At 54.7% G+C, this 22,149-nt stretch overlaps 9 protein-coding genes across 9 annotated transcripts; 6 read left to right on the plus strand and 3 right to left on the minus strand.

Annotated features, from left to right (window-relative positions):
• Positions 1-112: 112 nt before the first annotated feature.
• CDV56_100047 (uncharacterized protein) lies at positions 113-1,252 on the minus strand (the record flags this gene model as incomplete). Its single annotated transcript, XM_026753666.1, has 3 exons — positions 113-692; positions 734-997; positions 1,044-1,252. Coding segments are annotated over 3 exons (1,053 nt in total), but the record flags the coding sequence as incomplete, so codon positions are not given.
• A 918-nt stretch (positions 1,253-2,170) lies between these two features.
• Positions 2,171-3,418, plus strand: CDV56_100516 (isopenicillin N synthase family dioxygenase; the record flags this gene model as incomplete). Its single annotated transcript, XM_026754135.1, has 5 exons — positions 2,171-2,308; positions 2,358-2,591; positions 2,637-3,023; positions 3,072-3,251; positions 3,314-3,418. 5 exons carry the CDS (start codon positions 2,171-2,173, stop codon positions 3,416-3,418), a joined length of 1,044 nt encoding a protein of 347 aa, XP_026610107.1.
• Positions 3,419-3,786: 368 nt separating this feature from the next.
• CDV56_100788 (uncharacterized protein) lies at positions 3,787-4,815 on the plus strand (the record flags this gene model as incomplete). Its single annotated transcript, XM_026754407.1, has 2 exons — positions 3,787-4,036; positions 4,109-4,815. The coding sequence occupies 2 exons, from the start codon at positions 3,787-3,789 to the stop codon at positions 4,813-4,815; spliced, it is 957 nt and encodes a 318-aa protein (XP_026610108.1).
• Positions 4,816-5,010: 195 nt separating this feature from the next.
• Positions 5,011-6,494, plus strand: CDV56_100962 (FAD-binding oxidoreductase; the record flags this gene model as incomplete). The annotated part of the gene is made up of 3 exons (XM_026754581.1): positions 5,011-5,136; positions 5,182-6,328; positions 6,376-6,494. 3 exons carry the CDS (start codon positions 5,011-5,013, stop codon positions 6,492-6,494), a joined length of 1,392 nt encoding a protein of 463 aa, XP_026610109.1.
• A 26-nt stretch (positions 6,495-6,520) lies between these two features.
• On the minus strand, positions 6,521-8,164 carry CDV56_101193 (putative aldehyde dehydrogenase; the record flags this gene model as incomplete). The annotated part of the gene is made up of 4 exons (XM_026754812.1): positions 6,521-6,808; positions 6,863-7,568; positions 7,616-8,066; positions 8,119-8,164. The coding sequence occupies 4 exons, from the start codon at positions 8,162-8,164 to the stop codon at positions 6,521-6,523; spliced, it is 1,491 nt and encodes a 496-aa protein (XP_026610110.1).
• Positions 8,165-9,684: 1,520 nt separating this feature from the next.
• Positions 9,685-11,958, minus strand: CDV56_101665 (putative alpha-amylase; the record flags this gene model as incomplete). Its single annotated transcript, XM_026755284.1, has 8 exons — positions 9,685-10,374; positions 10,422-10,662; positions 10,709-10,855; positions 10,902-11,064; positions 11,111-11,339; positions 11,383-11,491; positions 11,536-11,651; positions 11,752-11,958. 8 exons carry the CDS (start codon positions 11,956-11,958, stop codon positions 9,685-9,687), a joined length of 1,902 nt encoding a protein of 633 aa, XP_026610111.1.
• A 1,562-nt stretch (positions 11,959-13,520) lies between these two features.
• On the plus strand, positions 13,521-15,586 carry CDV56_102193 (putative glucan 1,4-alpha-glucosidase; the record flags this gene model as incomplete). Its single annotated transcript, XM_026755812.1, has 4 exons — positions 13,521-13,746; positions 13,800-14,083; positions 14,133-14,229; positions 14,295-15,586. 4 exons carry the CDS (start codon positions 13,521-13,523, stop codon positions 15,584-15,586), a joined length of 1,899 nt encoding a protein of 632 aa, XP_026610112.1.
• A 480-nt stretch (positions 15,587-16,066) lies between these two features.
• On the plus strand, positions 16,067-17,294 carry CDV56_102529 (putative glycosyl hydrolase; the record flags this gene model as incomplete). The annotated part of the gene is made up of 3 exons (XM_026756148.1): positions 16,067-16,537; positions 16,590-16,840; positions 16,889-17,294. The coding sequence occupies 3 exons, from the start codon at positions 16,067-16,069 to the stop codon at positions 17,292-17,294; spliced, it is 1,128 nt and encodes a 375-aa protein (XP_026610113.1).
• An 865-nt stretch (positions 17,295-18,159) lies between these two features.
• Positions 18,160-21,749, plus strand: tcsB (putative sensor histidine kinase/response regulator TcsB/Sln1; the record flags this gene model as incomplete). The annotated part of the gene is made up of 7 exons (XM_026756410.1): positions 18,160-18,243; positions 18,298-18,332; positions 18,401-18,970; positions 19,026-21,272; positions 21,319-21,442; positions 21,488-21,627; positions 21,674-21,749. The coding sequence occupies 7 exons, from the start codon at positions 18,160-18,162 to the stop codon at positions 21,747-21,749; spliced, it is 3,276 nt and encodes a 1,091-aa protein (XP_026610114.1).
• Positions 21,750-22,149: the final 400 nt, after the last annotated feature.

Here is a 22,149-nt window from a genome sequence, read left to right on the forward strand (position 1 = left end):
GGGTAGACGGGGTCGATGGAGGGGTTGTTGCCTGTTTCGCCGTAGGCGGAGTAGGTGCAGTAGCTCTATGGGTTGTTAGCTGGGATTTCTGATCGAGGGGAAGGAAGGGTACCCCGTCGAGAGCGTCGAGGAAGGTGTTGAAGAGGTTGGTGGTTGCGACCTCCTCTGGCTCGTAGAGCTGGTCGTCGACCTGGTACAGCGTCACGGACTGCGGGTAGATGAGCGAGTACACCATGTCGATGTCGATGTCCGACTCGCCCGTGTTGAGCGCGCTGTCAGCCGGGGCGGAGAAGTTGGCTCCGTCGATGAGCGCGGGGGTGGGATACGTCCCCTGTGGCACCCAGGGGGCGAAGTGTGCATAGTAAAGGTCCAGATCGGACTTGGCAAAGTAGTCGCCCTGCTCGTAGAGGCCGAGCGAGTTGCCTTTTGCTGCTTTGGTGGCGTCGGGGATCGAGTACAGGGCCTTGATGCACGGAGGGGTCATGTTGTAGCCGCAGGTCTGGAGGTCGGAGGGGAGGGCTTTGGCTGCAGCGGACGGAGATGAGGAAGAGTCAAGGGAGACCGAGTGTACGTTGGAGTGAGCGAGCTGCGAGGCCCGCTTGACATTCGTGCGCTTCTTGACCACGGGGGTCAGCTTCACGCCGGGAGTGATGTAGTCGATGTGCGATTGCAGGTGTTGGGGGATGTGATATCTATATCGTCAGTGGAGTCTTTTGATTTGAAGAAAACATACCCATCACATCCGATGCGCACACCGTCACTGCGAGAATGCTCATGCTCGTAAAACTTGGTCAACAGCAGTCTCTCGGCTTCATGGGCATATGCGTCAAACGCCAGCCAGCCCTTGTTGTCGGAATGAACCACGCGCGAGCCATGGATTCCCGCAGACGACAGCCATTCCCGGACGGCCTCGACGGTCTCAGCGGATGGGGCGAAGGTGTCGTGCACCTTATCTGCCGTCCAGTGTTGGCCATACGTGGGAGAGTCGGGGTGGGAGCTACACGGTCAGACAACTTCAGTGCAATACAGGTGAGGAGACCTACACCTGCATCAGAAAGTCATAGCCCTTTTCGAGGTTATTCTGCGCCAGACCGATGCGCATGGGGAGGATGGCATGGGCGTCGACCCGAGCACCCTGGACCCAGTCCATAGACGGGGCATGCCGCTTTTCATGGAGAACATGTTTGACGGGCGAGGGGGCGGCATGGGCAGCCGTGATGGCCAGCAGAAGGGTCAATTGAGACACCCACATGTTGGCTCAGTTTGTTGAGAGAGATCGACGAACTCAGTAAAGGGGAAGCTTTATCTATCCTGCCATAGCACCGGCTAAGTCATGTCCCCACTTGCATACGTTGATATCCATGAGATTGCAATGCATAGTGCCTGGCATAATGCTAAGCAAGATCAAGCATTCTCCAGCGGGGTTGGTCTAATTGCTTCTCTTATCGTCCAGTCTGATTGATGCAAAAACCTCGCTTGGAGATAGCGCTGGAGATGGCGCCGGAGCTGGAACGGAGTCCGGTAGTGGCCTGGATGGTATCTCTAAGATATAGAAGAAGCCAGTGCGCCAATCATACATTGAGTGAAGAGAATTCGGATATTGATGTAGAGAATGACCTACCTGATCCGATTAGCTTGATGCATGGACAGTGGCAGAGGATGAGCGCTGCAACCGAGCAGCAAAATGCTTCGAATAGTTAGTAGTAGATTGGTCCTGTGTATTGCAGTCTTGATATACTCTGCAGCTAATTGAAGAACCAAGTATCTACCCATAGCCTTTTATGGTCAATTCAACGAAGAAAGGACTGTCCCTCCTCCTCCACCCTAAGACCTTGTTAAAGATATCTCCATGCCCTGAAGCTAGAGGCGCACCTCCGACTATTTCTACCAAGCACCTAGAAGCCATAAGCAATAGACCAATCCGCAGACCTAGTGGCCCTTACACTTCCACGGCAAATTGATCTGATGGTCTGGCTGAGGTGATGAAAGACAGGATCTTTATTCTCTATCCTCCTATCTTCATTTTCATCATGAATTATGCCATCTGGACTGTTAATTCCGCCATCAGATCAACCTCGGGAATCTTTCTGCCCCACTTTTGCTTCTTTTCTTTCCCCTCATCCTCTGACAACCGACAACTAACTGTACCTCAATCATACAACTTCACAGAATGGCTGATTTCTCTTCAATCCCCATTATCGACTTTCGTCGACTTCAAGATCCCTCTACCAAAGAGGAAACCCTCGTCCAGCTCCGCGAAGCCATCTTCCTCGTTGGATTCCTGTACCTGACCAACCATGGCATGGAGGTATGCAACTTCCACCTCATGCTCTGTTACTGCACTGACTCGAATCCAGGCAACTATTCAAAAAGCACATGCAGCCCTGCCCGAACTCTTTGCGTTACCGGCCCAGGTCAAAGAAAAATGCAACATGATCCATTCCCCCTCGTTCGTGGGGTATACCCGGCTGGGCGCGGAGACGACGGCCGCACAAACGGACTGGCGCGAGCAGTTTGACTTTGGGACTCCGGGGATGAAGCAGTGGACGCCGGACGATCCGTTTTGGCAAAGGCTTGAGGGAGATAGTCAGGTACTTCGCCTCTTGGATGTTGACGAGGTTGGACTGACAATGTAGTACCCTGATTACCCTGGTGCCCGAGAACTGGTGGAGGAATACATTGCCGAGTCGGCCAAGTTATCCAAGATATTCATGCGCCATGTGGCCGAATGTCTGTCTCTACCGCCGACAACCTTTGAAGCGTTCAAGGGGAATATGGACAGACTCAAGTTCATCAAGTACCCGCAGTCCCCTCCAGGATCGCAGGGCGTGGGCCCGCACAAGGACTCGAGCGGGCTGTTTACCTTTCTCTCGCAGGATGATACGGGTGGCTTGCAGGTCCTCAACAAGAAAGGCGAATGGATCGATGCGCCGCCTATTCAGGGGAGTCTGGTGGTGAATATTCAGCAGGGATTCGAAGCCATTACGGGGGGTGTCTGTACGGCCACGACGCATCGGGTTATTGTATGTTCCCTTCTTGTTCGATGCCACCAGAAACCTAATAATAAACAGGCACCCACGTCCAAAACCAGATACAGCATCCCCTTCTTCCTCGGGGTACGGATGGATCTCACCCTGGCCCAGCTCAAAGAGTCGGCGGCGCATATTGTGCAGCGGATCCCGGCGTCGGATGATCGCAAGAAGAGGGCCGTGGATGTTCCGAGTGAGTTTCTGTCGCCATTGTACTCTTGTGTAAGTCTCCTGTACTTGTTAACGCTCTCGAACTTAACGCTCTCGAACTGACTGGTGACTAGTTCGGGGAGGCGTATCTGCGGAATCGCATTCTGAGCCATCCGGATGTCGGCCAGAAATGGTATCCGGAGTTGTACGAAAAGTATTCCAAGCAGGTATTGACGTAGCTAGTAATTGTCCTGTAGCCATAGCCATACTCAGTGATCTAAATCAGGCTGATCAGCAACGGCGATTATTGCTCAATTGGGCTGATTGCGCCCCCATTCCACACCGCGAATCAGACGGGAATCAGCAAAGTCCTTGCAGGATCAGCCCTAAAATAAGAGATCAGACTGGCCAGTCGTATGGACTAATCACATTAGCATCAGCAACTAGTCCGCTAGTCATACAGCTAATCATGCTGGCAGTGGCAGTGGCTGACATCTTCAGCCCACTCATCGGTCTGTGCCCGACTCAATAATCGCATTTATGGATCTTACACCTCCCATCCCATTCTCCTGTCATCATACCACTATCCATAAGAGTATCCATGAATATGGCCCAACTCGCTGCTCTCGGGCTGCTCCTATGTGCAACCCCCGTGTTGGCCGTGATCGCGACCGTGAATTCCCCCTGTTTGTCCATCTGCGGAGGCACTGAGAAGACGGTCAACGACGAGCTGATCTGCAACGATGGCGACTACAATTCCACGGTGCACGGCCTGACGATGAAGAACTGTCTCCTGTGCGAGAGTACCAGTACCACCTACTCAAACCAGTTCGATAGTGACATCTACTGGTTCATCTGTATGCTCATCCCTTGATTGAGATCCCTTGATAGACATGTCCAACCGTACTAATCGTATGTCGATATCTCAGTCAACCAGAAATACACAATCCAGGTCTGCGTCTACGAAGACTCGGCCTCGACCTCGCTCTCCCCCTGCGAGTCGCAATGTCTCCCCCTGAAACCCGTCTTCGAGACCCTCTGGTGGGGCAACAACGTCTCGCTGTACAACTACTGCACCCAGAACAACAATGCCTTCTCCACGTACGCGAGCGGCTGCTCCGAGTGTCTGAGGGGGAAGACCGGCTCCAAGGTCCTGGGCAATTTCATGGATAATATGGTGTCGGCGTGCAAGACGCAGCCGAACGCGACCAAGGGGGAGACGGTGACTCTGGCGCGGCCGTTGTTTGACTTGAGCGTTGCGACGAATTCTTCGACGGCCACAAGTACGGGGACGGCCACGTCGTCGCCGACCTCTTCATCTTTATCCTCATCCTCCTCGGGTCTATCGGCCGGTGCAGCAGCGGGAATCGGGGTGGGCGCTGGAGCCGGCGTGATCCTCGTCGGGGCGTTGGTATGGCTTCTTTTCCGGCGACGTCGTCGCGCTGCGCAACAGACTCAGTCGGTGTACACTCCGGCTCCAGTGGAAGGTCCGGATGCTCAGCCAATGCAGTGGGAACCAGCGCCCTATGCGATAGCTCCTGTAGAGAGAAATCCTTCAAGGCTGGTGGAGGCGCCGAACGGGAATGATGGAAAGGCAGGAGGGTCATGGGCGGCAGAATTACCATCAAACCATTGAAATGTATTCAGAATAGATCTAATGATTATCGATTGAGCTCAAGAATATCTCCAAGCCTAAGGTTTGTTATTGTCTGGACTCTGGTAACTCTGGTTGACTGCGCCATGTGGGTATGTACAGCCAGATGCGGGGTATTTAGATCTGCATCCTCGGCTTCATCTTCACTCACCGTTCTCTCTCTATCATACAGTCGAAATGATTCCGGAATCTGCTGCTACCGTTCTCAAAAACCAACTCAGGTCGGCCAAGGTCTATACCCCCGACTCAGAGGGCTACCACAACACGCTTCAACGATGGTCCGACACGGGCTCCAAACCAGCGGTATGCCCCTTACATCAAGAGCCCATTCTCATTCTGACCCAACAGGGAATCGTGGTCATGCCGACTGAGCCCGAGGATGTCCGCGCTGCTCTCCTCTGGGCCCAAGAGCACCACATCGACCTCGCCGTCAAAGGCGGCGGCCACTCTGTCGCCGGCACCAGCTCCTCCGACGGTGGCCTGGTCATTGACTTGTGCTTGATGAAGTCCGTCTCCGTTGACCCAGCTGCCAAAACTGTCACGGTCGGCGGTGGTGCCACCTGGAAGGAAGTCGACGAGGCCGCTGCCGAGCACGGGCTAGCCGCCGTCGGAGGCACCGTCAACCATACGGGCGTGGGCGGCCTTACCCTGGGCGGTGGATATGGCTGGCTCAGTGGCCAGTACGGCCTCACCATCGACAATCTCCTGTCTGCAACGGTCGTCCTGGCCAGCGGGCAGATTGTGACGGCGTCCGCGACGGAAAACGCAGACCTCTTCTGGGGCCTGCGCGGGGCCGGGTACAACTTTGGCGTCGTGACGAGCTTCACCTACCGGGCCTACGAGCAGACCAACCCAGTCTACGCGGGGATTCTGGCCTTTCCCCCGGACAAAGTCGAACCGGTCATCGAGCAGCTCAACCTGACCATCGCCAACCCGGACCCCCGCGGCGGCGCCATCTGCGTCTTTGCACAGCCCCCCGGCGCTCCCGCTCCCATGGCCAACGTGATCGTCTTCTACAACGGCCCCCAGGAGCAAGCCGAGACGCGGTACGCCGGCCTCCTCGCCCTCGAGCCCGTCGTCAACACTGCAACCATGATCCCCTACTCCCAGCTCAACACCCTGCAGAACCCGATGGCCACGTACGGCGGCCGCAAGTCCTTCAAGGGCGTCTTCTTCCGGCCGCCGCTGGCCCCGGCGTTCGCGCGCAACATGCTGGCGGACTTGACGGCCCGGCTGCAGGCGGAGCCCGACCTGGCCGCCTCGGCGCTGCTGCTCGAGTTCTACGATATGCGCGCCGTCTGCGCGGTGCCGCGTGAGGCGACGGCGTTTGCCAGCCGCAGTAACACGCAGAACGGGCTGATCAACCTGCGGTGGACGGATGCGCGCAAGGACGCGGAGCACCGGGCATGGGCGCGGGAGATGCAGGCGCGGTGGAAGGCGGAGCTGGACGCGAGGGCGCAGGAGGAGGTGCCGCAGTATATCAACTATGCCGAGCGTAAGTGCTGTCCGTGCAAAAAATGGCGACTGCTAATCGATGCGTAGCTGGTGACTCGGTGGTGAACAACATCTACGGCGAGAATCTGGCGCGACTGCAGGACCTCAAGGCTAAGTATGATCCCAACAACGTGTTTCACAAGATGCACCCAATCAGTGTCAGGTAGAGACGGAGTAGATAGAAGCATGAAAACTACAGCTTTGCCCCCTGGATCATATACTTGACCGTCTTGACAGAAGTCCACCCCTCCAGCGCCTCCTCCCCCATGTCCCTCCCGAACCCGCTCTCCTTGACGCCGCCAAACGGCGCGTTGGCGCTGAGCATCGCCCACGCGTTGACCGTCACCTGGCCCGACTCCAGCGCCCTGCTCACCCGGTACGCGCGGTTCACGTCGTTGGTGAAGACCGCCGCGCTGAGTCCGTGCAGGGTGTCGTTCGCCTTGCGGATGACCTCGTCTTCGGACGAGAACTTGGCGATACTCTAGCCATAGCCATTAGCATCTCTTACACTTTCGTAGGGCAGAGGCAAACGTACCGCCACCGGCCCGAAAATCTCCTCCTTCATAATCGTCGCATCCTCCGCGACGTCCGCAAACGCCGTGTTCTGCACAAAGTACCCCTTCTCCCCGACCGTCTCCCCGCCAAACAGCAGCCGCGCCCCGCCCTCCTTGCCCTGCTGGATATACCCCAGGATCTTCCGGTGCTGGTCGCCATTGACGATCGGCCCCTTGGTCGTGGCCGGGTCGAGCGGATCCCCCGCCACCCCGGGGTTCTCCCGCGCCGCACGCACATACGCCTCGAGGAATTTCTCGTAGATGGTGTCCTGCACGTAGATGCGCGACCCCGCGGCGCAGATCTGCCCGTTGTTGGCGGTGATGCCGATGCGGGTCCAGAGCAGCGCGTTCTCCAGATCGCAGTCGGCGAAGACGATCGACGGGCCCTTGCCGCCGAGCTCCAGCGAGACCTTCTTGAGGTTCGTCTTGGCCGCCGCGGCCAGGATCTTGCGGCCCGAGGCGCTGGAGCCCGTGAAGGAGACCTTGCGGATGGACGCGTGCTCCGCGAGCGCCTGGCCGGCGGGGGCGCCCAGGCCGGCGAGAATGTTGACCACGCCCGGCGGGAAGCCGGCCTCGACGATGAGCTGGGCGAGTTTCTGGCCGTAGAGGGGGGAGTTTTCGGACGTCTTGATGACGAGGGCGTTGCCGGCGGCCAGCGCGGGGGCCAGTTTCCAGATTGTTATCATCCTGTTGTCGTTAGCTACTGTTGCCGTTGAATAGAGTGGGAGACGTACAATGGGGCATTCCAGGGTACGATGGCCGCACATACGCCCAGCGGCTCCCGGAAGGTATATCCCACGCCCCCCGGGACCTCGAGGGTCTTCCCGTCGATCTTGTCCGCCCACCCGGCGTAGTACCGCAGATTCGAGACCGCCTGGGGGATGTTCATCCCCATGCTATCTGTGTATAGGATGCCCGCGTCGACGGCCTCAAGGCTGGCAAACTCCTCGGCATCGCGCTCGACCAGCTCGGCGAGCTTGAGGAGGAGTCTGCTGCGCTCGGGGCCGGGGGTTGACCGCCAGGTCTGGAAGCCGGTGGTGGCCGAGGACACGGCGCGGTCGACATCGGCGGCGGTGGCGGCGGAAATGGTGCCAAGGATGCTTCCTGTGGTGGGGTTTTCAACGGTGAGGGTGTTGTTGGAGGACGAGGGGGTGAATTCGTTGTCGATGAAGAGGCCGGTGGGGACTGCCTGGAGTTAGTGTGTAGTCTGATAGGGAGGGAATAGGGATGAAGGTACCCGAGATCTGGCGGCCAGCGGCGCCGGTGACAGTGATAGTGGACATTTGTTCGGTCTTCTTCTTCTTCAATCAAAACGTAGGAGAATAGACAATAATACTCTATATGGGGGGTTGATATGTTTATATGCTTCACCGCATGTTACTCGGCACAATTCCGCGCTCATTCCGAGTGAGTTCCGATGAGCGGCAGGAAGGGATCAACATCCGCTGTCACAGTTTGCCGTGCACTATCATTCATCAGGAAGGCGGGGTGACAATCTCAATGTCGAATGGTTATTTAAAGGATAGGGGTCATTATCGTGAACAATCAGAAAGCATCCTGTGGATCCCGAGGTCTAGCTAAGGACTTGGCAGCCCCTTGACACATCACACCCGCTGGTTTACACGGGCTAGAGGCTAGAGCCAAGAGAATGACAGGTTGCCATCGTATGGGCTAACTCTGAGATAGAGAAGTTGAGCGAGGAGGAGGATGAAGATGCATGTCGTAGGTCAACCATTAGTGTCCGAGACATCTCTTCCATCTGCCACCATTAGAGTACTAGGAATGTATATATTGAACAAGGTATTATGGATAGAGCAACTACGACTTTCAATATTTCATCCACTTATCCTAGTCTCCTGACTCTAGCCATTGCTCTTCCCAATGCAGAGAATCGCTTGCAGATCACCTCGAATGGAGTGTGATCGCCGTTGCAATCTGACAAGCTGGACTACGGACTACCTCTTTGCGCTTTGCACTGCAGTACGGACACCATCCCATCACCATCGAACGGATAAGGACCGTTGTGTCGAGGCGGTTTCTCTTACTCATGGGTGATACGCACTACCAGAAAGGACATTTATCAAGGATCTGGAGGCTTGCAATACTCACGAGATGCAGCAGATGGGATACTGGGATGATGCCCGGCCGTCCGGAGCAATTATTGTTTCGCAGAGTATCTGTCCCAAGGGAAATTGGATATCCAGGGGGATGTGTGCAGGTTAGCTTCCACACGCTGATTGATTTGGGTCTCTTCGAGCTGTTTCCGCTTGCTGTTGAGGTTGAATGGGAGAAGTGGACGGGAAGGGTGATGGAGCTTCGTCAGCCATTTTACAGACAACAGATTTCAGTCCCTACTGCGGACGAAAGCGAATGACTATTGAGCTTGCGAAGACGGCTTGGGGGTCGGTTGATGATATTCAGATCGATCGTGATGCCCTCCCTGAGCACGTTCAGCTTGAAAGCTCGTCAATGACATTCATCGCCATTTCATTAGGAGGATATCACCCGGTCCTTTGGAGGCACTGATTGACACTATAGGGCTGTTGGACGGATGTCTCTTGACTTGGTTTCCTGTTCTTATCTTGCTCAGGGTAATGGAGAATCGTCTACTAGAGCCACGGCTCATAGACCAAGCGGGCTCTTAGAGGATCGATTTATATGGGGTCTCGAAAGGTCAGCTTACTGGTACGTGCAATCTTGTATTCCTGTTGGGCCAACATCCGTCAGACATACTCGTCAACATATCTCACGTAGCTATGTGCATCATGCCATCTAGTATTCGGAAAGCCCCAAGCTGAGGCAATCATCTCCATGTATCAGACACCGTCACTGTCGTACCCGCACACCCAGTCGGCACTGTATACGAACGGTTGGGATCACTCTCCCACACGACGCTCCCATCCGACTCCTTCTTGAAGAACTTGTACTGGAACGAGGTGCCAACAGGCAAGGTCACAGACACATACCACTCCGGATTCGACGAGGTGTATTGACTCGCCGACAGGGCGATCGCAGAGCTCGTGTCCCAGTTGCCGAGTTGGCTGATCGAGCCGGTCAAGTAGATGTCCTCGCCGTAGGTAGTTGTGACGAGTTCCTCGAAGATGACCGGAAGGGCTGTGGCGGATGTGCATGCCGTTGTCGTTGTTGCTGTCGCTGTTGTGGTCTTGGTCGCGCTGGTGGTTGCTGCTGTGGTGGCGGTGCTGTCAGAGCTACCGCAGAGGCCACTTCCACTGACCCAGGACGAGGGCACAAGAACCCGGGGCAAACCGGATGCCATTGGCACGGCTAGGTTACCGCTCGAGTCCACGGTGAGAGTGGTGCATGTGTACATCTCGACGAGGGTGGCGCCGGCTGAGTAGCCCATGCCGCTGAGGGAGAGAGTGTAGGAACTGCCCGAGGATCCCTTGTTGCTGAGGACGGTGATGACTTGGGCGCCGGTAGTAGAACCCTTGCGCATAGCGAGCGTGTTGGAATCGTAGTAGAACGGGTTGTTCTGTTGCATGTTAGTGTAGAATGCAAAAGACATCCGAAGGGAAGTACCTTGGAGGTCACATATCCCGAGTCTTTGGAGATAGCCAGCTTGCGGATCTTGTTGGTAGAGGCGATCCAGCTGTACAGCGTGGCGCTGGTCGAGTATCCAGACAGCCAGACAGCCTCGCGGTTGGCCGGGTCAGCGCCTCCGCTATAGTGCTGTTCCTGTCCTGCGTAGACAATGGGGATACCGTCGGAAAAGAACATGAAGGAGATGACATTCTTGGCTTGCGAATAGTCGCTCGTATAGCTGGCAAAGGTTAGTCCGCACAAATGTAAACGAGGCGAGGACTTACGAGGCAAATCGGGGGTTATCGTGATTCTCGATGAAGTTGCCTAGCAAGGTGGGATCCGCGCAGTCAGACGCAACTGAGCTGATCATGTTGTAGAGACCACTGATGCTGCCGCTGGTCGACTCAAAAGCGTAGAGAAGCTGATAGTAACTGCTCTAGTCAGTATCCAAAACCGCGTCCGGATTATGATGCATACATTGGATAGTTGAGCACGCCATCCAGATAGTTCTGGTATGGACAGGTATACGTGGGATCACCCGAAAAGACCTCGCCGACACAGTAGACGCCCGCAGCGTCATTGTAGCCGGGCCAGAAGTCTTTCTCGACATGTTTCACAGTATCGATGCGCAGACCGTCGACTACCTCTGTCAGTATCCTGCATGCTCAGTGGTGAGGGTTACTGACTGGAGTAGTTGGCAACCAATTCCTGCACCCAATCATACCAGATGGTTCGCACTGCTGTGTCGGTTGTGTCAAGATCGGGCAGTGAGACAGTGGTATCTCCCAGCCAGCAGTCCTCTACATTACTCTGGTTGCTGTAGTCGGAGATGAGACAGTATGGGTGGAAGTAGCTAGAGGAGTCAAAGGGAGAGAAGACGCTATAGTCTACCGAGCTCCCTGCTCCGTCGTAGCCCTAAACGATCAGATTTCGTTTCACGCTGGGCAAAGACACTTACCATATGGTTGGCGACCACGTCGACCATCAGGTACATGCCACGCGCATGCAGAGCGTCGGCCAGATTCTTGAGATCTTGAGCTGCTCCATAGTTGGAATTGACCTCGTAACTTTGTGGATTAGTGTGAATCACAGACCCAGACAGGATGCTCACATGTTCTGCTGCCAGTATCCATGGTAGGAGGTACCATCGCCAGTGTCTTGGTAGAACTGCTCAGTTACTGGGGTGATCCAGATGGCAGTGAATCCCATTCCTTGAATGTAGTCGAGCTGACATGGTTAGTTGCGATTGGCGGAATATTAGACAGTCGTGAGATATGTACATGGTTGATAATCCCCTGCCAACTCCCACCGCAATATAGCTGCAAACGTTAGCAATATGCCCAAACGAGCTCGATAGGGCACAAACTCTTTGCGTGACATCGCAGGCAGCAGTTGTGGAATTGTCTTCTCGGCCAAACCGATCGGTCAGAAGGAAATAGATTGACTGACTGCGCCATTCGGCGGGGGTCAGCGCATAGGCAGCCTGACCGAGCAGGGACAGGGACAGGGGGAGGAGCGATGAGGTCCACTTCATTCTGGCAATTGTGCGGCCCGTAGCGTGGTAGTATGTTCCCCAGACGAGGATATCTCACCGAGACTTATATACCCTTGCTACTGCTCATCGGCAAAGAGAACGCCTTCCTAATACGCTACGGATGTTCAGTCTTGTGCATTCTCCGTGATGACGCGGACGCCGTGACTGCTGTCGAAGCTGATCGATGCGTGTTTCACTCTCCGCTGTGATTGAGTTTGACAAAGCCGCATCTGAAGCCGTATTCATGGCGATAGGTTGGTGACTCCGGCTCTAGGGAGGCAACGAGGAATCAAAACCCCGCTTCAGGTACAGAATTCCACTAGCGAGCTCGGCAGTTGTGCAGAAGAAACGCAAGTAATCTCGCTGAAGGACCGTATACCTGTTTAGTGTAGAAGCAAGGGGGTGATTCGTGGAATCGGCAGTGTCGATTGTAGACGAGGGGATCCCCACACCGGCTAAGCCTACACTAAGGGGTGAAAAGGTTAAGTGGGCAGTCTCTCCATATTCCGGTTGAAGAATCGAGGGGATAGTAAGCCAGACGCGGCTTGGAGCTATGTAACTTAAAACCACGGACCTGATAGTCTCGTTGTAGAAGCCTAACTCTAATCCCTTCGGATGGAGGACAACCGTCGAAGAATTCGACCTTCCCACTGAAATTAGACTACCTCACATGAGAAGATGTCAGACAGAAAATGACGACGAGTATCCATGCCCAACCTAGCAGGGGGCGGCGATATTGCGGGGAATCTTCATATCGTCGGTTTCTTCGGGGACTTCACGCTTGATCCGAATTGGCAACGAGTCCGGCGCTATGGTGGATGCTCTGAATGCGCTCATGTCTCATGGTCTCACTCTCACTACTCCACGCAGCCTGTGTGTTGTGGACTGAATTGCCTGATTAATCACGAGTCAGTAGCATGCACATTGCCAAAATCACTCCATAAAAGCTAAGGTGGAGTGAATCCGGGCCGATGGAGAAGTCCTGGAAAGGAAGATGATAGGCATGAAAAGTGCCCATTTCACCTAGCAGCTGTTAGCCTCGGATATAAGAACCAGTCAGAGCAGCAGAATACAACCTAAATCTCCGTGAAGGACTTACCTGGTGCTGCCGAATGCATATGAATGTTCTCCCGCTATCCGACCTCCAGCTTCTCCCCAGCATATTCGGCCTATCAGGATTAACGGAAATCTCCGTCCTAACAGGGAATCAACCTCAATATCACGCGCAGATGGACCCCGTGGGGAACCTGGCAATATTTGCAGACCATCTGGTGGCATTTTTCTTTTGGTGCGCTCGGGAAATTCACATATCCAGAAGTTGTGAACGAATCAGATCCCTAGAAGCCTAAGAAAAGACCTCAGCAGAAGATATGAGAAGTCCACTCACGGAAATACATTCAAGACACAATCACCAGCCATGCACGGTCAAAAATCTATAAAGGGGGGATCAGACCCCAGAGTTGCCCTTTCTGTCGGGATTCAGGACGATCAGTCTCATATCACCTCCTTTACCCTCATCCATATCATCCTTTCCCTGCTGAATCTCGTCTGTCGACCTAGTCATGCCTCGTCTTTCCTACGCGCTCTGTGCGCTGGCTCTCGGCCATGCTGCCGTTGCGGCTCCTCAGTTGTCCCCTCGTGCTACTGTCAGCTTGGACACCTGGTTGGCTACTGAGACTACGGTTTCTCTGAATGGCATTCTCGCCAATATCGGTGCCAGCGGTGCTTATGCGAAGAGCGCCAAGGCTGGCGTGATCATTGCCAGCCCCAGTACCAGCAACCCAGACTGTGAGCGACTACTCTGACCTGGTCTACTGCGGAACAATCATTGACGTGTGTAGACTACTATACCTGGACGAGAGATGCCGCTCTCACCATGAAAGTCCTGGTCGATCTCTTCCGCAACGGCAACCTGGGTCTGCAGACTGTGATTGAAGAATATGTGAACTCACAGGCCTACTTGCAGACCGTCTCTAACCCATCTGGCGGTCTTTCGAGCGGAGGTCTCGCGGAGCCCAAGTACAACGTCGATATGACCGCCTTTACCGGAGCCTGGGGGCGTCCCCAGCGCGATGGTCCGGCTCTGCGCGCCACTGCCCTCATCGACTTTGGCAACTGGCTGATTGTATGTTCTGCCCTCGTAAGGAGTAGGAAGCGTTGGCTGACATCCACAGGACAACGGTTACTCCAGCTATGCTGTCAACAACATCTGGCCCATTGTGCGCAACGACTTGTCCTACGTTGCTCAGTACTGGAGCCAGACCGGCTTTGGTGCGTCGACGACTCTCTGATAGCGTCTGTCCATCCATTGCTGACCGTTCTATTTACTTGAATAGATCTCTGGGAAGAGGTGAACTCCATGTCCTTCTTCACCGTCGCCGTGCAGCACCGTGCCCTCGTTGAGGGGAGCACCTTCGCTGGCAGGGTGGGAGCCTCCTGCTCGTGGTGTGATTCACAGGCCCCTCAGATCCTCTGCTACATGCAGAGCTTCTGGACTGGCTCGTATATCAATGCCAACACCGGCGGTGGCCGCTCCGGCAAGGACGCCAACACCGTCCTGGCCAGCATCCATACCTTCGATCCCGCGGCTGGCTGCGACGATACTACCTTCCAACCCTGCTCCCCTCGTGCCCTCGCCAACCACAAGGTGTACACCGACTCGTTCCGCTCCGTCTACTCGATCAACTCGGGCATCGCCCAGGGTGTCGCCGTTGCCGCTGGCCGCTATCCCGAGGATTCCTACTACAACGGTAACCCCTGGTTCCTCACCACCCTGGCCGCTGCCGAGCAGCTCTACGATGCTATCTACCAGTGGCAGAAGGTCGGTTCCATCACCATCACAAGCACATCCCTCGCCTTCTTCCAGGACGTCTACAGCTCCGCCGCCGTTGGCACCTACGCCTCCGGCAGCTCCACCTTCACGGCCATCATCAACGCGGTCAAGACCTACGCAGACGGCTACGTGAGCATCGTCGAGGCCCACGCCATGAACAACGGCTCCCTCTCCGAGCAATTCGACAAGGCCTCCGGTACCTCCCTCTCCGCCCGCGACCTCACCTGGTCGTACGCCGCCCTCCTGACGGCCAACATGCGTCGGAACGGCGTCGTGCCTCCCGCCTGGGGCGCCGCCTCCGCCAACACCGTCCCCTCGTCTTGCTCCATGGGCTCTGCCACGGGCACCTACAGCACCGCGACCGCCACCTCCTGGCCCAGCACTCTGACCAGCGGCTCGGCGGGCGCCACCACGACCGCTACCTCGACCACCGCGGGCTCCGGGACCACCACCAGCACCACGACCGCCTGCACGACCCCCACCTCCGTCGCCGTCACTTTCGATGAGATCGCCACCACCACCTACGGCGAGAACGTGTACATTGTCGGATCCATCTCCCAGCTGGGGAACTGGGATACCAACAGTGCCGTTGCCCTGAGCGCCTCCCAATACACCTCCAGCAACAACCTCTGGTACGTGACCATCAACCTGCCGGCCGGCACGACGTTCCAGTACAAGTACATCCGCAAGGAAACCGATGGCTCGGTCGTGTGGGAGAGTGACCCGAACCGCTCGTACACTGTGCCTTCGGGCTGTGGGGTGTCGACTGCTACTGAGAGTGACACTTGGCGGTGATCTGGTCGATAGCTATAGATAGATCGGTGATTGCAGTTGGGTCGGTTGAAATTGAGACGACGATTGTAGGGATTAGAGATTATAGCGTTCTGGAAATTATTTATGGGTATGATGATTCTGACCACGGTGTACTCGTACATGTGAACTAAAAATATCAACGGGGCCGTAGTTCGGTTTCAAACCTGGGATAGAAATGATACATCCCAGTCGGACCTGCATTGGTCTCTGCAGATCACGGACCGTGTCGATCAAACTCGAAGATTATGACGAGTCAAATGGTATTCAGCCAGAGCATGCAGAGCATCTGGCGTCATAACACATATCTTTCCAGAAAGAATGGGCCATCCCTGGCATGTATACATCATGCATTCTGCATTCCGACCCCTTTTGCGTCGCTCGATAGATGCATCATTCTCCAATCCTACGACAACTATAAGACAGGAGCCAGAACCTGAAAACTCAAATGGCAAACTCGACAAAATGCACCTCGAATTCTTATTCCTTCTCCTCGCCCCCTCCATCGCCGCCGTAACGCCTACAACCCGCGCAGAGACAGCCCTCACCGCGCTACAAACATGGTACAACACCTCCAGCGGCATCTGGGATACCTGCGGCTGGTGGAACGGGGCAAACTGCATGACCGTTCTTGCTGACCTGGCGGGTGTTGACGACTCTGCGCGTGATGTTGCTGTCACCGTCTTTGAGAATACGTTTTCCGCGGCGCCGAGATCCAATCCTGCGCCGGGACGGGGGAATAACACGTATAACGGGGCGATTAAGCATCATCGCCCTCAGGACGTGACTCGGCGGCGCGCAGGGGTGGATGTCTCCAAATGGTTGGATGGCGCGTACGACGATGATGCGTGGTGGGCGTTGGCGTGGATCGCGGCGTTTGATGTTACGGGTAGACACGAGTATCTTGATATTGCGGTGGGCGTATTCGAGGAGTTGGTGGGTCTGCTCGAGGCTTCTCTTTCTGGAGGAGATTCTGACGAAGTGCTAGAGTAAGGTGTGGCCGTCAAGGTGCGGCGGGGGGATCTACTGGGACTACACGCATACCTATGTCAACGCCATAGCAAACGAGCTCTTCCTCTCCTTGGCGGCGCATCTCGCCAATCGAGCGCCGAACAAGGAGTATTATGTTGACTGGGCTGAACGCGAGTGGGATTGGTTCCGAGGCAGCGGGATGATCAACACGAACCACACAATCAACGATGGGCTGACGGATAACTGCAAGAATAATGGCCAAACCACGTATGTGAACAATTTTTGACAACCGAAGATCGAGTGCTGACAAGACAGATGGACATATAATCAAGGAGTCATCCTCGGCGGGCTGGCCGAGCTATACCGCGCGTCTCCCAATGCAACGTACCTCGAGTCAGCAGGGGAGATCGCCAGAGCGGCTATTGCGGCGCTTAGTGACTCGAATGGTGTTATTCATGAGTCCTGCGAGCCTAGCAGCTGTACAGGTGACAGCACGCAGTTCAAGGGGATCTTCATCCGGAACTTGCGGTTGTTGCACAGTGTGGCTCCGGATGGGGCATACTCGCGTGTCATTACAGCGTCAGCCGATAGTATCTGGGGGCAAGATCGCGACGCCAGTAATAAGATGGGTGTTAATTGGGCTGGTCCCATTCAGCAGGTGGATGCTTCATCTCATAGTTCGGCTATGGATGCGTTGGTTGCTGCCATTGGATTGGTGTAGTGTCTAATATCTGAGGTCGTCGTCAACAATCTTGTGAGTGATCATGATGAGAGATCATAACGAGAGATCAAATGGTTGGAAATCTTGGTTAGTGAGACTATGAAGAAGGCAGCTGGACCATTGCACGGGATGACTTGTCCTTGGATACCTAGATGGTAGATGTAGATGTAGAATGTGGATGGACCGAGTTGTCTGGAGAAGCACGTGATATCAGCTGATCCTGGCGATTACTCATCCCTGGCTGACTTGTGCCATGGCCTCAGGCCTCCCACTGGCCATGTTTCGGCCCGCTGTCAAATCAAGAGGCTTTCACACTCGGAAATTCGATGCAGACAATAGACAACTTAATTGAATCATGGATCGGCAGCAGTCTAGACTTCCAGGGGGCTTTTTCTCTCTCCAATCAGTGCAATCACTCATGGTGCTTGATCCACTGTAATACCCGCTTCCAAGGCAGAGTCGTGTCAATCCAGATTTGGCTCGATTTGGCCTCGTCCGTACGGAGTAAGCGACCAGCATTTGATCCAGTTCCAGTTCTCCAACACTGTCTAATATCCATGAATTGATGGCTAACTGACTCGGATAACGGAATTCTCGGACTCACTACTAGTACTATGTAAGGTAAGTTGTTCCAGAATCGACTCCGACTGCCATTTCCAGGGATCCGTGGCAGAAATTACTCGCTAATCCCGATTAGGCGATTCATCTCCAACTTCTTCTCCATCTCCTCTTTTCCCTCCTCTTCTCTCTCTCATCTCTCCTCCTCTTCCTTCTTCATTCTCTTCTCCCCTACTCCCCAGCATCAGCATCAAGACGATGAGCTGAGTTCGGCCTCCTCTGGACGACCAGCCAGAGTTGTCTCCGGATGCGCATCCCTATTGCCTTGCAGCTGGGGCTGCTGGTCCTTGTGACCGCCCTAGTGGGCCTGGCCATTCTGTCCATCGCTACTGTGAGCTCCCGCGCTGATCATCGATCATCCGGCCAAGACTAATCACACACGCAGTGGGTGAATAGCCACAATTTCGTGGTTGATGTCCAGTAAGATAGCAAAGCATTCACTTGGCTTTTTTTTTTTGTACGTCTCCCACTCACAGGTTGACCTCTAGATCCGAAGGACTCGAGCTGGTCGCAACAATCAAAGCCAGTCAGATCTCTTCCAATCTCGAGCTTCTCGAATCGACGTGCAAAACCATCGTCAGTCGACTGCTGATTCAAGGTGCTCTGGGCCGGTTTTACAATGGGAACTCGAGTGATTCGAACTGGACCACGTCCGTCACGGATGTGCAGTCGGCCATGGGCAGCAATAACTATCTGGACCTCTATCAAGCCATCATTTTCTCTCGAAACGGTCAAGGAAATCGCCACGGATTGCTCAACGTCACTGCGAAAGATATTGCCGATATCACTCTTCCCTACAGCTACCCGAACGGCTCGGCTGTCATGCTAGGAGATGAGGGACTGGGTTATCCCCCCGCGCTCTACCCCAATCTCACCTATTCCGCCGCCTCCGACGGAAGCAACACAACCGATGTGTATGCCTTTGCGGATTACAAGCTTGGACTTGACACCGCTCTTCTTCTTGGGCCGCTGCCGATCAACAGCTCCTTTTCCCTCGTTTCAGTCACAGTTCCCATCATCAATAATACTTCGGCCACTGACATTCTTGGATACATGACGTAGGCAATCGGAACAGAGAGAGTAAGCTGGATATCACCTGCTGACTGCGTACAGGGTCGTCGCCAGTGCCGCCAATCTGCAGGCCACGATCAACTCCCGCGATGGCATGGGCAATACCGCTCAGATTCTCCTGCTCGGTCCAGCGCGGGCAGAGAATCGGTTCGCCCCGGACGCCTACCCGGCCACAGCGACCTCGGCTCCAGAAGTTGAAGGACTTTCCCACGCCGAGGTTCACTACCTCTTCGAGCCCACTCCACTTCCCGGCCAGAGCAGCAGGCACGGCGGCAATATGAGCATGAACAGCTTTGCCCTGTCCAAGTATCCGCTGGCACTGAAGCTCATGTCTAAACCGTGGGCGCTGTCCAATGACTCGATCAGCGATTTGTCCACCAGAAACGAACACGGATACCAGGTTGCGGTCGGCGCAATCCGGCCTAAGTCGCAGATGGCGCAGTGGATTCTGCTGGTGGAGGAGGCACAGGGAGAGGCATTCGCCCCTATCAACAAGCTCAGGAAAATCATTCTGGCATGCGTCTTTGGAACAATGGGCTTCATCATCTTGATCGTCCCTCTGCTCGCCCATCTGGCCGTGGCACCGATTCGCCGGCTGAGCGAGGCCACTCGCATGTCGATCGAGCCCCCGTCACAGTCTCCGCATAGTCGCCCTCCGTCCACTGGACCGTACATTGTAGGGGCCAACGAGGCGGAGATTGAGCCCCGTACCTTTGACGATCACCTGGATGAGAAGGGAAGTTTCATCGCTTGGGTGAAGCATTTCCGCCGAAAGGACCGGCCCAACAGCGCACACAGCGGTGGCAGTCGCAACCACGCCAGAAATTTCCAGATTCCGGGCAGAGTAAAGGAACGCAAGCATCTCGTCACGGACGAACTGACGGAGCTGACCAGCACTTTCAACGAGATGTCGGACGAGCTTTCCATCCAGTACAATCGGCTCGAAGAAAGAGTGGCGGAACGAACGCGCGAGCTGGAAGCCGCCAAGTTGGCCGCGGAGACTGCCAACGAGAGTAAGACATTGTTCATCGCCAATATTTCCCACGAGCTCAAGACCCCTTTGAATGGGATTCTAGGCATGTGTGCAGTGTGCATGGGCGAAGACGATCTTCCTCGGATCAAGAAGTCCTTGCAGGTCGTTTACAAGTCGGGCGATCTCCTATTGCATCTCTTGAATGACTTGTTGACTTTTAGCAAGAACCAAATCGACCAGGCAATTCGTTTGGAAGAGAGGGAGTTTCGATTGTCGGACATCCGGTCTCAATTGACGGTCATTTTCCAGAATCAGGTTCAGGAAAAACAGATCGACTTCAACGTCAACTTTGTCAGTGGCGACGCCCTTCCGTCAAAGGGCGATGGCTCACAGGAGAAGCCGTTCCTGACGTCTCATCCCGCGTTTGGTCCACCAGGAACCGGCAGGCTGAGGGACATGGTATTATGGGGTGATCAGCATCGTATCCTTCAAGTTCTGATCAACCTGGTCAGCAACAGTCTCAAGTTCACACCCGAGCATGGCAAGGTCGAGGTTCGCATCAAATGCGTGCGGGAAGTGGAAACCCCGGGCAGTCCCAGAACCTCGATACAGGACTCTCGACGCAATTCGCGCCTGCGATCCCGACCTACGTCGCATGCCAGTTCTCAGCCCCGTGACCCCATGGACGTCCTGGTTCAGGAAGAATACCACACTCCTGTGCTTTCGCAGTTGCGGACTCTGATCTTCCAGTTTGAGGTGGAAGATAACGGTCCTGGCGTCGCCCCCCATTTACAGAAGCGGGTCTTCGAGCCCTTCGTACAGGGTGATCTCGGGCTCAACCGGAAGTATGGAGGCACAGGATTGGGGCTCAGTATCTGCGCGCAGCTCTCTCGCTTGATGAATGGAACGATTACCCTTGAAAGTGAGCAGGGCAAAGGCGCCTTGTTTACCGTGGAGATTCCGTTGAAATTCGTCAAAGAGGCATCGCCTAGTACACGCAGTTCTAGTATTACTGGCTCGCGGACATCGAGCGTCCTCTCGCTTGACGATCTTGCCAGTCTCGCGCGGCCACCGTCGAACAATGGCTCTGTTCGAAGCGATCCGTTGACCAGCAATTTCGACAAGCAGGATCTGCAACCTCGACTTGTCGGATTCAGTCAGCCATTCTTTACCCCGACGCCGTCATCCCCGGCATCTTCGAATCCAAAGGTTTCTGCTGCTGATGGAGTGAAACCCGAAGTAGAAGATAGTTCGTCTGGCAAGGTGCGCGTATTGGTGGCTGAGGATAACGTTGTGAACCAGGAAGTGGTTCTTCGGTATGTTAATCTCTAATTTTTCGTGAACAACGTTAACGTCTCCTAGAATGCTTCGATTGGAAGAAGTATATGATGTAACGGTCGTCAAAGACGGCCAAGAAGCCTACGACACAGTCAAGGCGAATATGGAAGATGGCAAAGTATTTGACCTTATCTTCATGGACATTCAGGTATGTATGCAACCATCACTATATTGAAGTAGCTGACACAGGCAGATGCCCAACCTCGACGGCCTACAGAGCACCCGTCTCATCCGGGGCATGGGCTACTCGGCGCCTATTGTTGCGCTGAGCGCTTTCTCGGAAGAAAGCAATATTAAAGATTGCATGGACTCGGGCATGGACATGTTCATCAGGTATGTGCATCTTGCCTACACAAGAAGCCTGTACTAATGGAGGTAGTAAACCGATCCGACGGCCTGCCTTGAAACAAGTTTTGAATAAGTTCGCGACGATTCCGGAAGAACCGGAAAATTAGCCCTGGCGGAAACAGCCAGTAGCAGGCTACTCTTTTTCCTCTGATAGTCTGGCATGGATATTTTAGATACGTGTGGAGTCCATCTATCTTTGACATAGTCTGGTGCATGTTAAGACAATCAACAATGATAATCTGGAAGATATTGTAGAACGTCCTCTCTCTCTACATTACTGTGTTCTTTATCAAAAATCAATACCGCTCGACTAAAAAGTGTCCGGATGATGTACTCCTTAGTCTAGGGATCATTTTCCCATAGTCATAGTGGTAAGATACTTTAACGTCTTTGCATTCAAGCTGGGATCTTGTAAGACGAGCAAAAAGTGGGTAAATTATCAGCTTGAACTTCCAAGGCAGGCACTTTGCTTGAAAGCCCATTGTATAGTTCTCGGCTTTGAGTTTC

This window comes from Aspergillus thermomutatus, assembly GCF_002237265.1.
Source record: "Aspergillus thermomutatus strain HMR AF 39 chromosome Unknown NODE_358, whole genome shotgun sequence".
In the NCBI taxonomy this organism is placed as follows: domain Eukaryota; kingdom Fungi; phylum Ascomycota; class Eurotiomycetes; order Eurotiales; family Aspergillaceae; genus Aspergillus; species Aspergillus thermomutatus.